The 17007-nt window shown below is 51.0% G+C and overlaps 1 protein-coding gene and 1 pseudogene across 1 annotated transcript; one reads left to right on the top strand and one right to left on the bottom strand.

The window, feature by feature from the left end:
• Nucleotides 1-4293: 4293 nt before the first annotated feature.
• LOC101833815 lies at nt 4294-5164 on the bottom strand (annotated as a pseudogene).
• A 274-nt stretch (nt 5165-5438) lies between these two features.
• On the top strand, nt 5439-16269 carry LOC101843187 (butyrophilin subfamily 1 member A1). The gene is given in 11 exon segments (XM_040732325.1): nt 5439-5784; nt 6722-6816; nt 8490-8840; nt 9759-10040; nt 10152-10340; nt 10522-10542; nt 10623-10649; nt 12391-12417; nt 14647-14673; nt 15032-15561; nt 15564-16269. Coding segments are annotated over 11 exon segments (1722 nt in total). The 5' UTR covers nt 5439-5740; the 3' UTR covers nt 15693-16269.
• Nucleotides 16270-17007: the final 738 nt, after the last annotated feature.

The following is a 17007-nucleotide window of genomic DNA, read 5'->3' as shown; positions in this document are numbered from 1 at the left end:
TCTTATTAATTCTTTTTTCAAATGAAGGCTTTGAAAAATTAAGTATGAGAAAAATTGAATTGAACTGTTTTTGAGTGGCCTGTGAACTCATGATTGTATTTAATGAAAAAATGTCCATTAGTACTTAGTGGTATGTGGAAAGATGAAATTCAAATTTCGGTATCCACAAATAAAGTTTTATGGGGACACAGTGGTGTTCACTCATTTGCATGGCTGCCTTGGTACCAACAGGACTGAGTTGTTGTCTGGGATATAAGTGGACAAGAATGTGTATTTGTTGTGGTATAGATAAATTTTACTTGTCTCCACAAAGTAGTTATTTTATTTAGTAGTGACATAATTAATAATTACACAGTCATTTTATTTAGTAGTTCTACTGGCCCTTTTAACGTAATAACGGGTATGGTGGTAAAGTTGGTTTCTTGGTTATGGGGAGTCAGGCATGAACGTCTGGACCCCAGTGCCTCCTCGTATAGATGTGTAGGCTGAGCACAGGGTCCAGCCTTCCTCCCCAGTGGTCCTTTTGGGTGGCTGTGAGAGGGAGGGGACTGCAGAGTGGGGGAACCATAGAGGGCAAGATGGAGGGGTGGGGAGGGGTGGGGAGGGGTGGGGAGGGGTGGGGAGGGGTGGGGAGGAGTGGATGGGGAGAAGAGGGTGAGGGAGGAGGTGAGGGCTGGGGAGAGGGAAGAGTTTTGGGGAAGTTGTGGTTAGGGGAAGGGTGAGCAGAGGGGGTGTGTTCGGTCAGAATGAGGCTGTCTGTGCAGAAGAGGACATGGACGACAGGAGAGGGACAGAGGTGACCTGGTCACACCCACTGTCATTCCAGGCCACTCTGTCACATTCTGGCCACCAGGGGGTGGCAGAGGCCCACGAAATTGACTTAAGACATCCTGAGTGGTAATTCCTATGCATATCTACATAATAAAAGCAACCCTAGATACAGCTTTATTTTCATTCCCCTTATGTGTATGTGTTTATATTTTTGCAAGCATGTGCCTAGTGTGTGAAGTTTCCAGCCGAAGCCTGGAGACAGCATGGAGCCCCTGGAGCTGGGGTTACAGGTGGTTGAAAACTCTCTATCAGTGTGCTGAGACTGAACCTGGATCCTTTGAAGGAGTTGAGAGCTAAGCCATCTTTCCTGCATCTTCCTAGTGTTTCATAACCCTTGGGGTAGTCCACAGAAGGTTCCTGAGAGGCTCTGGTCCCACTCTGAGATGTACTGTTCTTCCACGCCCTTTTAAAATGTTCTTTACCAATAAGATGTTCAGAACTCACAGCTCACAAATATGTACGGCAGTACAGAGATTATACAAAAAAATTACAGAAACACAGAAGGAACAGAGACTCTTTAGTGGAAGTTCTAATGCAACGCTCCCCCTTCTCCCCAGATCAGTAGAGCTCTCCCCCAGCAGTGTCCCAGACTCATGGTCCCCTATTGTGTTCACCTGGCTTTAGGGGACAGACCTAACTCCTGCCAGGATTTGCCTCTGTAATCCAGTGGTCCTAGGTAGGTTTCTATCCATTGCTAAGCCTCCAAATATCACACACACACACACACACACACACACACACACGTCACATGATAACGGAGGAGGGCATGTGCCTGGCATCTGTCTGTGGTCACTCCTTCTGGGAGGCTCTCTGGTAGGAGAGGCCCAGGCTGTTCAGCATGCCAGGACTTGGAAAATCCCTTCCTGGGCTGCACAGGGCCTTAAACTCATTGCAGCTGAGGATGACCTGGGTTCACCTCTTCATACTTCTGTGTCTACACCTGAGTCCTGGAACTGTGGCTATACCACACCTGGCCTGTATTATAGCTGTGGCCCACCTGGCCTTTGCTCTGGGCCTCAGCTGGCAGCAGTTGGAGCACTTGATGGTGTGAGGCACTCAGCTTCCAGCAGAGTGATTGATTGACAGCAGCCACAGGTAATATGCTGGCCTTGAAGCCCTGAGGTGGGCTGTGGGTTTTTGGATCCTCAGCTCCAACTTTTGTTATTGTCACACTGTCACACATGTCAGCTGTTGCAGTTATCAGGCATAGAGTATCAGGACCCTTGAATCCTTAAGAAAGACATAAAGATATATTTTCTTTTATTTTTAATTATGTATATATGTTTGTGCCTGTGTGTGTGTGTGTGTGTGTGTGTGTGTGTGTGTGTGTAGGAGTGCAGGTACATGTGGAGGTAAAAAGAGGGCTCCTGATGCCCTCACTGGAGTTATGTTCAGTTACAGAGCTGCGGGTCCTCTGCAAGAGCAGTGGGCTTCTCAACCCCTGGGCGGTCTCTCTAGCTCTTGGAGCCTTGACTGTTGAATATTGGTGACTCCTACATCTCATCTGGTGACTGGGTTTTTGATTATTGACTCTCCAAGCCCCTGTGTCTTTCTTCAGCCCAGCTTCCTGGCTCCTCTCACACTCGCTCTTCCCTAGCTGTCCCTTCTCCCTGTGATCTCTGCTGAGGCCACTCTCCTTGGTTGCCCGCTTTTCACCTCTGCTGCTGCTGGTGTCCCTGCCAACTTACCAATGCTGTTCTTGATGGCTTCCTCAACTGCTGTTTCCATCGTCTCCTCTCTGTTCACGCGATCACGATCAAAAGAAGTTAAGGAAAGTCCACTTGAGAGAAGTCTTGTTTGTCCCAACTCAAAACACTATTTGTGGGGCTGGAGATGTGGCTCAATGGTTATCAGTGCTTGCTGCTCTTACAGAGGACCAAGGTTCAGTCCTATCAACCACAGAGCTGCTCACATTTCAAGGTTCTCACTCTGTGGCAACCAGGCACACGGGAGGCACACATACATGAACACAGGAAAACATGCACACACAGAGATGAAAATAAACATTCAAAACCACTCTTTATCTAACATAGGTGTTTGTGTGCATGGGTGTGAGTACAGGCCAATGGGAACTGGCGTGCTCCTGTCATGGTTCACACATGGAAGTCATAGGATGTGGAGTCAGATGTCTCCTTCCAGCTTTATGAGGAGTGGGTGATCATACACAGGGTGTGGGGCTTGGTGGACAATGCTCTTAAAATCTACTTAATCCTCTTGTCATCCCCTTCCTTTGTTGTCGTTTTCTTTGTGTCTTTCTTTCTCTTTCTTTCTTTGTTACTTGTTTCTTTCATTGTCACTTTGTTTCTTTTCTACAGAGCAGGCCTGGAAGGCAATATTCAGACTCGCCTGGACCCAAACAGAAATCCATGTGTTTTGCTGTGCTGGTATCAAAGGTGTGTGTCACCTCACTCAGCCCCCGCACTTTGAGACGGTGTTGTCAAAGCTCAGGCTGACTTTGAACTCTCCATTTAGCTGAAGATGGCCTTGAGTTCCTGATCATCCTTCCTCTCCCTTGTGGGTGCTGGGAGGGCAGGCCTGCCTCTCTCCCTGCCTCAGGATCACGTGTCACAAGCAGAGTCACCCGTGGCTTCTGTACTAGTGCTTTGGTCAGTGTAGCCGGCTGTGACCTAGAAGCCCTGGGGGAGGACACACTGGACATCCCAGTCAGTTCCCCCAGTGTCCTCTCAGGCTGTCTGATCTGCTCCTGTTCTTTCCCTCCCCCATGCCATGGAAGGCATAGGCTGGAGGTCCATCAGGAAATCAGGTTTCTAATATCAAGGCACCTGGGGTCCAAGGTCTCCTGCAGGCTCCTGCTGAGCCTGTGATGCTTGGAGAGGGGGCTGTGCAGAGCTGGGTATGAGGTGGGAGTGAACAGGAATGGTAGGTTTCTGGAAGATCTACCCTCCCCTCATCTTAGCAGTTACTGGAGCTAGAACAGGGCTCATGTGTTGTGGTAATTCATTCTGCCAATAGTATTGGGAGACTGCTCTCAGGGTGTGGCTTCTGTGTGCAGCTGTGATCACTTATAGGGAAGAGGAGGGGTCTGTCTAGTCTCCTGTGGGGGTCAGAGGTCTGAGGACAGCTTCCAGCACCCCATACAGAATCCTTCAGCAGCTCACCACCTTATCTTCTTCACGAATGTTCCCGATAAACATTGATATGTCTTTATTTCATGCTCTGCCAGACTCACCCTGGCTTATACTCACGGTATCTTCTTCTTTTTTTTTTTTTCTGAATCCAATGCCTTTTAGTTTTATTTGATGATAAACAGACAAGATTAGCACAGCCAGCAACTCCAGTGACTTTTGCTCATGCTACTGAGAAGCAAGTCTTAGCTCCCCTCTCCATGGCCACGCCTCAGCACAGAAGCCCTGTTCTTTGAGGCTACAGGACATCGACACCTGTGCAGCCGCCCGACCATGCTGGACTGTCAGCACTTGACTGAAATAGAAGCCTTGGGTTGTCTCAGTGGAGGGGTGGGGGACTCTAAAAACAACCGTGCCTGGTTCTGGACACAGTCCTTGTCAAACCACGCACAGACAACACTAGCCCTCGCCCCATTGGGCCTGCTTTTGGCAGGGTACCTTACTTTTCAGAGCTGCGCTTCTTAAGTTAACAATATGAGGACTCTATCAGAACACCAAACTCCCCCAGATGAGCCTAAATTTGAGCAAGCAGAAACTGGGATGCAACTATTAGAATCATAAGGATGGGCAGCGGGAAATCACCCTAAACTTGTATCCTAGCTCAGAACTCCCTGTGAGGGGGTAGGAAGGAAAGGAGAAGAAACAGCATGTTTTGCACAACTTGACAATACTGTGGGCGAGTCCCCAGGACCACCAGGCTCCACGGCTCCCCTACTATCCGGAGAGCTGCTCATACAGCTTGGGCATGTAGTCGTCCCACTCTGCCTGGTAACAGGTGCCCGCCACGGTGGCTCCCAGGTGATACTCCTTGTGGAAGGCCGCCACCTTGAACTTGTTGCTGAGGATGGGTTTGTCACAGTTTAGTGGCTTGTCCTGCTCATACAGCAGCCAGACATAGCGGTGGAGGCCTGTGCCACTGGGAGGCCCAGAGCCCACGTAATCTGAGAGAACTTTGCCACTGCCGATGTCATTGCCCTTCTTGTTGACCACTCCCCGGATTTGGGGTCCTTCCTGCTGGGAGCGTCGGGGTCTGTGATGACCAGGGTGTAGAGTTTCCCTGGGTCAAGGCCATCCCATGAAATGCTGCTGGGCCTGTTCTTAACCTGGGTGGGCGTCAGCACTTTGCCCAACTCGTCCACCTCCTGCAGGCTCGGCGGCCCCGACCGCTGGCTGATGTCCACAGGCATGGTGACAAGGGCGAGCACACACGGGCTGAGTCCCGAGTGACAGGAGTTGACATCACTCTGAAAAGTCCCTCCCAGCCACTGATGCTTAATAGAGACTCAGTGAGGGTTTGTTTTCTTCTTTCTGTCACCCTCTGACATCTCTTTAACATGTGTAGGTCTCAGTAGTCTCCCCAACAGGCAGGATTGGTTCTCTGTGGCAGGGGTGAGCCTGTGGTGTCGTGAGGTGGACTTTCACCTCTTTGTGACAGATAAAAAACCTGCAGAGTGACACACACCCGTTTCCATTACTTTAGCTTTCAGTTTTGATGGCTGAAGCTCCGCTTGCTCTGGAGGCTGGGAGGGCTCTGCTGGATAAGGCCGTGTCGAAGTCTCTGCAGAGGCCATGACAGCTTGTGCCGGGCTCTGCTTCTTGTTGCTGCCTAGAAACCACGGACCTGTTGGAGATGTGGGAACCGGAGCCTGGTATTGGGGGGAGCAGAGCTTAGAGCTGTGAGCATGAACACCTTGGATCATGGCTGGACTCTGAGAGGAAGATTTGGGGTCTGCCGTGTCCCTTAAGGCCTCGAGCTGTCCCCCATGAAGTCACACAGCCTTTCAAATTTTGGAGCAAAGAGAAGCAGGTGAGTTGGATTTGAAGACACCTGTGAGTTGTTCGAAGGAACCAGAGCTGAGATTAAGTGCAGTGAGTCCCAGCGGGTCACGTCTCTGGTGGTTGAGCCCTGAGACAGCTCTGAGTTCACTGAGTTTTCCTTGTCAGGTTGTTAGGTTGCCCCCTTACCTAGCCTTCCAAACAGAAGTTGGTTGGGGCAGACTGGAGTTTATTTATGTTGTTTTCAAGCCTGTCTACACCATGCAGGGTCTTTATCCTGACTGAGACTATGGAGATAAATGTGTCTGTTGGACATGTGTGTGTGGCACCTGCCGAGTGTAGGGTGACATCCTGGAACCACAGCAAGGATTGACCTGGGAGTGTGGTGTGGACAAACTCCTAAAACAAAAACCAGTTCAAGGCATTTGTGACGGACACCACAGCCTCCTGGGAGACATGTCTGTGTCTGAGGCTGCCCAGATGCGGTCTGGCCACAATTATGGAATGGTAGAAACACAGGCCTGTGCCATGAATTTCCTGAGGGAGGGGCTGGGGCTCTATGTCTTGGAGGTCACAGGCTGTATGTGGACGGTGGGGGGTTGGAGTGATGGTGACTACTCTGGGCTCTCCTCTAGGAGCTGAGAAAGGCAGGGCCTTGTTGTCTGGGCAGAGCTTGGCCTCACTGTGGCTGGGATGGGGTGGGAAAGCGTGAATGGCTTCCTCTCAGGTGACTTGGAGGTCCCCAGCTCCCTGTGTTGTTCTGCAGGGCTGGGAGGAACCCAGGCATGGATGTTTGTGAGTGCTGGGTCACAGGGGATGCTCACCCTGTTACTATGGACGTGTTTGTCAGTGGGGCTGACACCAGCCCTGACAATCCTCTTCCTGCTCAGATGTCCAGTTTCTGGGTGGAATTTGTCTGCTTCCTGCTGCCCTAGGGTCTTGGGTTGACTCACCCCTTATCTTCCCAGCTCTGAGGACATGGGAATTTGCTGCCAACATGCTCTGCTCTTCCAGTTTACCTGCCTGCTTGTCCTTGAAGAGCTGTTCGCCCCGGTGTCCACAAGTGAGTGTGTCCTGGTCTCTCTTCCCCTGTCTCCCTCCAGGGACTGGGATCGGCCGTGTGTTAGTCTGCTCTCATGTGCACGGGACTCAATTATCCCTGGGATCCAGGGTTTTCACTGTATTCCCTTAGCAATACAAGTCTAGGCTGAGCGTGTCTGCGTGAGCATTCCCGAGACTGTGAGTCCTTGGCCAGCCTGAGCTCCATGGCCACACCTGACCTGGGGAGCAAAGTCATCATCAAAGCCTTAGAGCTGGCAGTGTGCCCGGGTGTGGGGAGCTGCAGGGGCCAGGGTTGGCTGAAGCAGAGGGAGCCAGGGAGAGAGAAGCAGGGGCCGATTGTGGGAGGTCCTGCAGGGGGGAGGGTGGGAGGTCCTGCAAGGGTGAGGGTGGGAGGTCCTGCAGGGGGGAGGGTGGGAGGTCCTGCAAGGGTGAGGGTGGGAGGTCCTGCAAGGAGGTCCTGCAGTGGTGAGCTGGGAGGTCCTGCAGTGGTGAGCTGGGAGGTCCTGCAGGGGTGAGGGTGGGAGGTCCTGCAGGGGTGAGGGTGGGAGGTCCTGCAGGGGTGAGGTGGGAGGTCCCGAGGTGGAGCAGTCCTGTGGGACCTGGTGATCCCTGGTGGGAACTGCAGAGTGAGGGCTGAGCTCTGAGTAGAGCAGGGTGTGACTGTGCTCTGTGTATAGTGGTCACAGAGGTGGGGCTGTGAGCCAGCAGGCAGGGGTCCTGGTCTTGTGATTGACAGGAGTGGTCAGAAGCAAATGGAGCAGCACACAGTGGTTAGTTGCCCTTTGGGCACCCTCAGTGCCAATGTCACAAACCTCCTGGACTAGAGGTCCAAGGGCAGCCAGAGGGAGGCAGGCTCTCTCTCTTCTTTATCAGAAAGTGATTGCCGTGCCTGGTAATGCTGGGTGGTTTTTTTCCCACAGAAGCAGCCCTTGGCTCCGTGTTTTTTTTTATGTCTGTGGCTGTGTTCTCCAGGGTGTGTGCGTGTGTACCCCCTGCGTGCCTGATGCCCAGAGTCCAGAAGAGTGTTGCAGTCACTTGTGGGTCACCTGGTATTGGGAAGGGAACCCCGCTCCTCTGGAAGTGGAGTCAGTGTTCGTAACTGCTCAGCCGTCTCTCCAGCCCCTTGCTCTATATCTTGAAGCTCACGTGTAATCCAGTGGAGGAAGAAGTGGGCTGATACACTGCGTTCAGGGTTGGATGTTAGGAGTTTCTTGGGTGTGGTCTAACCTAAGCCAGTTAGACCTATGCTACTCAGGGTGTGTTCTCAAAACCATTGGTGTGTGAGCATCTGCAGGGACCTTACAAAGGCATGGCATTGGGCCACACCAGACCTACTAAAGCTGGCGCTCTGGGCTGAGATCCAGAACCCGAATGGCACCCTGGTGACCAGGCACGCTCGAGAAAGAATGCACACTGATTTTTTTTTTTTAAGGGAAGGCTCTGGGGCCATGGGCACGTTCAGAAGAGAGAGTTTCTGCTATGATTTATGGGCTACACTGCCATAGTCCGCAGATCTTTGTACTTTGGTCATGGGTGCCGAACCCACAATGCCGGGAGCAGCCTCATCCAGCCTTTGCCTCCCGCTCCCCGGATGCTCCCCGTCAACAGTGCGCGTGCGTCCTCTGCTTTCCCCGTTCCTCCTCAGTCCTCTCACTGCTGCATCTGTGTCCACAGAGGAGTTCGCGGTGTTTGGCCCCTCGCACCCGGTTGTGGCAGAACTCGGTGGGGAAGCCGTACTTCCGTGCTCCGTGTCTCCAGCCGTGAGCCTGGAGAGCATGGAGGAACTCAGGTGGTACCGCACCAGATTCTCAGAAGCGGTCTTTGTCTATCGGAACCAACAAGAGCAGGAGGGAGAGCAGCTGGCTGAGTTTTCAGGGCGGACCTCCCTGGTGAAGGACCAGTTCGTCGAAGGCAGGGCTGCCGTGCGCATCCACAAGGTCTGGACACCGGACAGTGGAGCATACATCTGCCTCTTCAAACAGGGGGTCTTCTATGCAGAGGCCATCTTGGAGCTGAAGGTGGCAGGTTGGTTAACTGATCCCTGTTCTAAAGATGTTGGGTGACCTGTGTTGGGAGGAAAGTAAGGGATGATGTCACTCAGCTCCTTAATTTACTTCATTTTTTGAGAGAGGATGTCACGTAGTCAAGACTGTCCTTGAGCCTGCTGTGTGGGAGAGGATGAGCCTGAATGTCTAATCTTCGTGCTTTTTCCTAAATGCTGGGCTCACAGGCATACTCTACACTACATGTTTCTGGTCCCTCGTTTTTATTTCTATTCATTTTTGGTTTTCCTTTTTTAATTCTTTTTTGGTTTTACGAGACAGGGTTTCTCTGTATTGTTGTGGAGGCTGTCGGTCCAGCCCAGCCTCGACTCACAGAGATCTGCTTGCCTCTGCCTCCCTTAGTTTTCCTTTTTTAAATGAGAGAGAGGAGGCACATTCCTATGTCCATTATTTCAATCCAAATTCTATACATGGGACACCTAAAATGTGCCAGTCCTTGCTCTGGGGACCATGGATACTGTCAGTGTCATATAAAATACTAGCTCTTGAATTCATATTTTAGAAGTGCAGGCAGAAAAATCTGAAACCCCAAGTGAGAAGTCATTGTTAAATGGTGATCAGTGCTCAAGACAAATGATTGACTAAGGAAGGATGTTCAGGGCATTGCCATCCATAGGGAGGAGCTTGGTGTGATCCTGCTCTCCTTGGGGGTCACAGGTGGATAATGGAGAGATGGAGTCATGGTTTCTACTTCAGGAATCTGAGATTCAACTTTCTTTAGTTTTCTAAAAGCCAATGCCAGGCAACAAGGACTCAACTAGGACTAAGCCAGGAGAGCTTTACCTCTTCAGTAAGAAAGGTTCTTATGAGAGACATAGGTGCTTCTGGGGTCTCTGAGCCCAGAGTGGCTGTTAGGGTCTTCACGTGTGTCCTCCTGCAGTCATGGGCTCTGTCCCTGAAGTGTACATCAAAGGTTCGGAAGATGGTGGCGTGTGTGTGGTGTGCAGGGCTTCAGGGTGGTACCCAAAGCCCCAGGTGCAGTGGAGAGACTCCAGAGGGGAGACGCTCCCAGCATCCCCTGAGACCCACAGTGAAGGTGCTGAGGGACTGTTCACCGTGGAGACCTCGATGGTGGTGAGAAACAGCTCTTTGGGGAATGTGACCTGCTCTGCCTCCAATCCCACCTTGGGTCAGGAGAAGGCCATGGCCATAGTCATCCCAGGTGAGGGCTGTTCCTCCCTTCTACAGAGCTTGGGACGTGGATGTCCTTCCCGGAGAGTGCTGGGCCGGCTGTCCTCAGCTGTCACTCACTGTGTGTCTGCCTGGGCCACAGAGCCCTTCTTCCCTCAGACTTCTCCCTGGGTGCCAGCTTTTGCTATCACCATGACCGTGACGGGACTTCTAGTCTTAGGGTCAGGCTGTCTTCTCATAAGAGAACAGTGTTCAAGGCGGCAGTTGCGGCAGGAGAGGGAGCGTCTGCAGTCTGAGAAGGAGACAAAGGAAGATGTCCTGAAGACCATTTGTAAGTCATGATAGCAGAAAGGATGGGCCAGGGTCTCCAGGAAGAGCCAGGGTTCTGGGATCAGAGTAGGTGACCAAGAAATCCCAGAGAGGATGGCTGGAGCCTGGGGGTCAGCTGGTCTGTGGTGTAGACTACTAGGAAAGAAAATTGAGTACATCCCCTCTCTTCTCTCTGTCTTCAGGCATACTCGATCGGGAGCTCGGTGAGTCATGCTTTTCCTCCCAACCCTGTGTCCCCTTAGTGTCCCAACAGCTCAGTTGACTCCTGTGTGTTATTTTGCAGATCGGAGGAAGGCAGCTTACATGGCTGGTGAGTGACTGCCCCAATGTCCCATGGTTCCTAGGCAGAATGGGAACCCCTTTAGGGACAGAGGTTGAAGGTTCTGTGAGGGGAAGCCTGGCCTATGGGTTCTTTCAGATCTCTGCCCAGAGACATGTGACTGCTGACGTGTCCTGTGCCCTGGGTCTATTCCTACCAGTTCCTGTCTCCTGCAGGGCTGACCTTTGGTTCCATTCGCTCTCGACTATTGCCTGCAACTGGGAGCCACAAAGCAGTATTCAAATTTTATTTAAAAAGTCTCAAGCCGGGCATTGGTGGCACATGGCTTTATTCCCAGCACTCGGGAGGCAGAGGCAGGCGGATCTCTGTGAGTTCGAGGCCAGGCTGGTCTACAAAGTGAGTTCCAGGACAGCCTCCAAAGCCACAGAGAAACCCTGTCTCGAAAAACAAAAACAAAACAAACAAACAAAAAAACAAAACAAAACAAAAAAAAGTCTCAGTTAGGTTTCCAGTGCTGTGATAAGAAACCAGGACCCAATGCAACCTGGGCAGCACGGGATTATTTGTCTTGTACGTGTTCACCTCACAGCCCATCACTGAGGAAAGCCAGAGTGGGAGCCCGGAGCAGGAACTGATGTGGAGACCACAGACAATGTCTGCTTCCCTGCCTGCTCTCAATGGCTTTTCCAACCTGCTTGCTGATACATGCCAAGCCTACCTGCCCTAGGGTGGCACTTTTTGCTGGCTGCTTCTGGGATAATCACCAGCCAGGATAATGTCCTGCAGCCTTGCTTACCGCTGTTCTGCTGAGGGCATTTTCTCAACCGAGTCTCCGGCATCTCAGGTGACTCCAGCTTGTGTCACACTGACAAAAAGCTCACCAACAAGAATGCTCATAAGTAAGCGAGGTCCTGGAGTATGGCCTCCACCCATTCCGCAGTCATCCCTCAGGGAGTCTGTTCCCTCAGCTCTGAAGGTGTGGATCAGAGTGGTGGGCCCAGGCCGGGATGCTGACCTTCTAAGGGCTGGAGAGGAATGGTAGGCTGTGTGCCCCTGGACTGGAGGTGCCTGATCCTAGAGATGTTTTACATGAGGACACTGTGTGCTTCACCCAAGAACTCACTTCCTGTCCACTGTCATTTCCAGCACATATTCAAACATACCTTTCCAAAAGAGCTGATGTTGCCGGGCGGTGGTGGCGCACGCCTTTAATCCCAGCACTTGGGAGGCAGAGGCAGGCGGATGTCTGTGAGTTTGAGGCCGGGCTGGACCGATAGCCTCCAAAACAATACAGAGCAACCCTGTCTCGTGAAAACCAAAAAAAAAAAAAAAAAAAAAAAAAAAGAGCTGATGTTGTCATCGTTTCTGACAATTGTAGACTATTTTGTTTTATTCTCTAAGATTTTCCCCCCACATGGCAAGGTTTTTATTAAGAGTTTGAGAGGGAAGCTGAAGATTATAGAACCTTCTTCTTCTGCTCTTCTTTTTTGATATTTTGGTTTTTGAAGTGGAGGCAGGTGTTTGATAACTAAAGAGCCACACAGCACTGGGACAGTGGGTGAACCTCGCCTCCAACACCATCTTTCCCCTCAGTGGTCCAGGGAATCTCCCACAGTCCTCTGCTGCCTCTGCATCTTGCAGGAGTCGGCTCCTCGGCGTCCTCTCTCCTCTCAGCTCAAGCCTCACCTTTAGAATGGAGGGAGGGGCGGGTTAGGGACTGCTCTACCGGGGCTGTTCTGATGACGTCTCAGGGGAATATGTTCCTTTACAGCCTGGAGGAAGGCCCAGCTGTATGCAGGTACGTGACTGTTGGATTGCTATCGTCTGGGCAGAGCGTGTGTCTCCCATTTTCCCCTGCTGTGGTGAAACACCAGGACCTAAAGCACCTGGAGGAGGATAGTTTGTGAGACTCTCACTTCCAGTCCCTCCCCACAGCAAGGAAGGGTGGGGTCACACAGGGCAGGACTGTGGAGTCCGGAGCTGATGCGGCATCCTCGGGGGAGTGCTGGGTACCAGACTGCTCCCCCTGGCCTGCTGAGTGTCTCTTGTCATTCACCCTATGACCGCTGTCCTTGGAATGACACCTCCCACCATGGGCTGGGTTTTCCTGTATCCATCATCACTCACCCATGGACCCAGAAATTCCCCCAGGACTTGCCCAAGGGCCAATCCTGTGGAAGAATTTCCTCTGTTCAGATTCCTTCCTCCCAGATGACCCCACCTGTGTCAAGCTCACTAACAGATGGTTGGCACAATGTATCTGTTGTTTTCTTGAGCTGTCACAATCTGTGCCTCCCCAAAGGAGACCTGCAGAAGACTGGGCCCACGTAGAGAGAAGAGCCACAGGGGGCTTCCCTCCCCAAGATGCTCTTTCTCTGTCGCTCTCTCTGTCTCTGTCTGTCTGACTGTCTGTTTGTCTCTGTCTCCCTCTCTCCCAGTCTCTCTCCCTCTCTCTCAATCTCTCTCTGTCTCTGTCTGTCTCTGTCTCTCTCCCTCTGTCAATCTCTCTTTGTGTCTCTGTCTCTGTCTCTGTCTCTCTCTGTGTGTGTGTGTCTTCACCCTCTCTCCAGCAGGATGACACCAGTTTCCTTCTGTCCTTGTTACTGATGAGCCTCCATCAGGACATCACAGGGATGTCTTCTCAGACTCCCAGAATGCACTCTGGTTTGTCCTCTAGAGTAAGTCATTTTCAGCATCAGCACGACACAGTCTGCCATGCCCTGGTTCTGTGGACTTCTTGTAGGTGTAGGGTTAATGGGAGGAGTTCAGCTTCTAGTGGCGTCTGATGGATGGACATGATGACCCTGTGGATCAGAATTGCTGTTCTCAGAAAAATTCCAGAAGTCAACTCAGGCAGCCTAGGACTCTGCTCTCCCTAAGACAGTCTTTGTTTCTGTGTCCTCCTTAAAGTTGGCATTCCTATGCTTTTGTCTCAATTTTGAGTTCCCTTTCTTCCTAGTCCTCTGTTCTATTGGTGTTCTCTCTCTCTCTCTCTCTCTCTCTCTCTCTCTCTCTCTCTCTCTCTCTCTCTCTCTCTCTCTCTCTCTCTGTCTCTCTGTGCTCTGGTCTGTGGTCTCTGCTGGATTCTGTCTGCAGAGCACCTGGCTGCTCAGGGATCAGGTGTTGAGACCATGTGTCCACTGTCTCCTGGGTGTTTATGGTCTTGCCAAGGCTTGTGTGATCCACTTGAAATTAAGCATGACTTTCTGTAATGTTTGTATCAAAGCCACCGATGTGCAACTTAGCATTGCTCACAAGCAGATTTCCTTATTTATTCATTAGTGTATGAATGTTTTACCTGAATATATGTCTGTGTGCCATGTGCATGCCTGGTTTTGTTGGCGTCCTAAGGAGTGTGTCAGATCTCCTGGGACAGGAGTTACAGATGACCATGAGCATCCATATGTGAGTTCTTAGAACTGACCCGAGTCCTCTGCAAGATCAAGTGCTCTAAACCCCTGAGACATTTTCTTGGTTTGCTTGTGTTTCTGTAAGAACAAGCCTGGTCCTTGCAGGCACTGAGGTGTAGCGTGCCCTCCATCCATGCTGTTGTTTTTCTGAGGCAGGCTCTTACTATGTAGCTGAGGCTGGTCTCTAACTCACCATGTAGCTTAGGCTGGTCTCAAACTCAGGCCCCTGCTTCATCCCATCCCTCTCTCTCTGTCTTGGAAAATTTCATATTAAAGGATGTCTCCCTTCCAGGATTGTTGTGTGTCTGGGACCTGACAAGCCTTAGCGAGAGGATGAGACTACATCGCTCTTCTGCCTTCATTAGGAATGGATGTTCAATGCCATTGGTCAAGGCTTTATGGAAAGCTACAGCAGATGTGTTTGTGATTGTGTGTGTTTATGTGTGTGTATGTGAGTCTCTGTAAGTGAGATTGTGTGTGTGTGTGTGTGTGTGTGTGTGTGTGTCTATGATTGGTATATTGTCCCCTCAACTCCCAGGCCTGTGTTTCACAAGACAGCACTGGTCAGATGGGTGTGGTGTCTGAGACTGCTCACATGACCTGTGTTTCTCTTGCAGATTGGCGCAAGGAGCACTTCCAGGCCTGTGAGTGACTCTGTGTTCCTTAGGAACACTCCTCCTGCTCTCCCCATAGCTCTGGTGTCTCCTTCTGTCCTCTGTGGTGATCCAGGAGGTGGCAGGTTCAGTGGTGGCAGTGTGGGAGGGAGGCAGAGGGGACAGCCACTAAGCTGGGTCTGGTTCTCAAGAACCCTGTGACCTTGTAACCCCCTAGTAAGTCGTTTTCCCCTTCCCCTGCATGCAAGCCATGGGCTTGAGGCACAGGCTGTTCTGTGAGGGCCTTGTCCCCCTAGAAGAAGCTGGGAGGCCCTGATGTGGAGGTGGGCAGCTGTGGCCTTGTTTGGGGCTGAAGAGGACATCCCGTGACTGGGGACTCTCCCTGCAGGGCCTGTCACTCTGGATCCAGACTCTGCCCACCCAATCCTTGCCATCTCTCAGGACAGAATGCAGGTGACCCTGACGGACAACACTATGTGCCTGGATGACCACTTCAGTGTGTTAGGCATGGAAGGCATCTCCTCAGGAAGATGTTACTGGAAGGTGAAGATAAAGAATGGAGACTGCAGCAAGTGGATTCTTGGGGTTTGTCGGGGAGATGTGGAGAGGAAAGGCTTGTACTTTGAGAGTCCAGAGAAGGGGTTCTGGACTGTGGGACGCTCTAGTAGTGGCTATTGGGCCTATATTGACACTGGGAGAACTTTATTATCCTTTAGGAAAACTCCCCAGTGTGTGGGGGTGTTTGTGGACTACAGTGAAGGTGACATTTCCTTCTATAACATGAGTGACTTGTCCCACATTTTCTCCTTCCACAAAGCCTCCTTCTCTGGGACTCTTCTCCCATACTTCAGGATTAAGTCTGGAAGTGTTTGGATGTCTCTCTGCTCCATTGCACAGGCTTGTGATGGAGAAGAGGGAGAGGGGAGGAGCAGGAGGAAAGAGAGGAGTTGGGAGAGGGGGAAGAATGGGAAGAAGTCGATTTTGTCTCCTTTGAAGCAGTCTCTGAGTCCCCCAGGGGAGATGCTCACCCCAGGCTCCATTGGTACTGACTGTCCCCCAGGGGAAGAATCCCCATTCCTCCCTCATCCAGGTCACATTTTGCCTTCATAGTGCAGATCACTGCCTCTAGGCTGTCAGTGTGACTCTTGTTGGACTGTAGAAGCCACAGGCAAAGCCCCCAGGATGAGTCCTGCAAGGGCCTGGAGCATTGACCCAATGCTCTCAGGTCTGACTCTGAGGTGTGGCTGTGGAGCTGGGGGTCCAAGCTTCGCGTTCAGGCAGCAGAGGATGAGCCCCGCCCGATTATTGCTTCAGCTGGTTTGAACAACGGGAAGGCGTGTTCCATTATGCCCCCTTTGGTGTAAATGGCATTTTCTTGGGTTTTCACACCATTTGGTAGGAAATGGAGCAAGGACTGAATGGACTTTGTTTTCATTCATTCACCTGGTTGGGCACCTAGGGTCTGCCCTGTATGTTGGCCCTTGTGACCAGTGTGCCGTGACTATGGGAGAGAAGATGACTTTGACACATGAACTGCTGTCCCCTGGATTTGTTCCCAGAAGTCTCATTGGTAGATCATAACTTCCAGTGGCCGTCTCTGTGGACAATAAACTGTCTTTGAGTGTCTGTGAAGCATCCTTATCATTTTATCCATTGTCAAGACTTCTTTCATAAATTCCTTGATATCTGTATTAGAGTCTGTCTCTGTCTCTCTGACTCTCTCTCTCTCTCACACACATAAACACACAGACAAACATATGACAATCTATATTTTCTGGATGTTGGCTTCATATGGTTTAAGTGTTTACTGTTCTATCTATCATGTATGCATGTATCTATCTATCTATCTATCTATCTATCTATCTATCTATTTGCTGTTTGTGTTCTATCTGTCATCTATCTATCTATCTATCTATCTATCTATCTATCTATCTATCTATCTATCTATCTTCTGTTTGTGTTCTATCTATCTATCTTCTAAAAAAGGATTTCTTGTATCCCGGGCTGACTTGGAACTCCTCTTGTAGCCAAGTATGGTGTTTTGAATGAGAATGCTCCCTGTAGTCCCTTATGTTCGGACACTTGGTCCCCACTTGGCTGTGGTGTGGGTTGTTTTGGGCTGTGAAGCCTTGATGATGTGTGTCACCGTCACCGGTGTAGGCCGTGAAGATCCCACACTGTGTACCATTCCCCTCTTGACCTCTTTGCCTCCTGATTGCGGTTCAAGACATAAGCTCTCAGGTTCCTGCTCTGTCACCGTGGAGTCCTGTCCATCTGGAGCACTTGTGACAGGACAAGATGGCGCAGAGGTTCCTCCACCTTTATCCTCTTTATTCTCACTGAGGAATTTGATCTCCTTTATGG

Source organism: Mesocricetus auratus, unplaced genomic scaffold, assembly GCF_017639785.1.
Source record: "Mesocricetus auratus isolate SY011 unplaced genomic scaffold, BCM_Maur_2.0 Super-Scaffold_100027, whole genome shotgun sequence".
In the NCBI taxonomy this organism is placed as follows: domain Eukaryota; kingdom Metazoa; phylum Chordata; class Mammalia; order Rodentia; family Cricetidae; genus Mesocricetus; species Mesocricetus auratus.
Note: the sequence above shows the minus strand (reverse complement) of the source record. Positions and strands in the feature narration are given on the sequence as shown.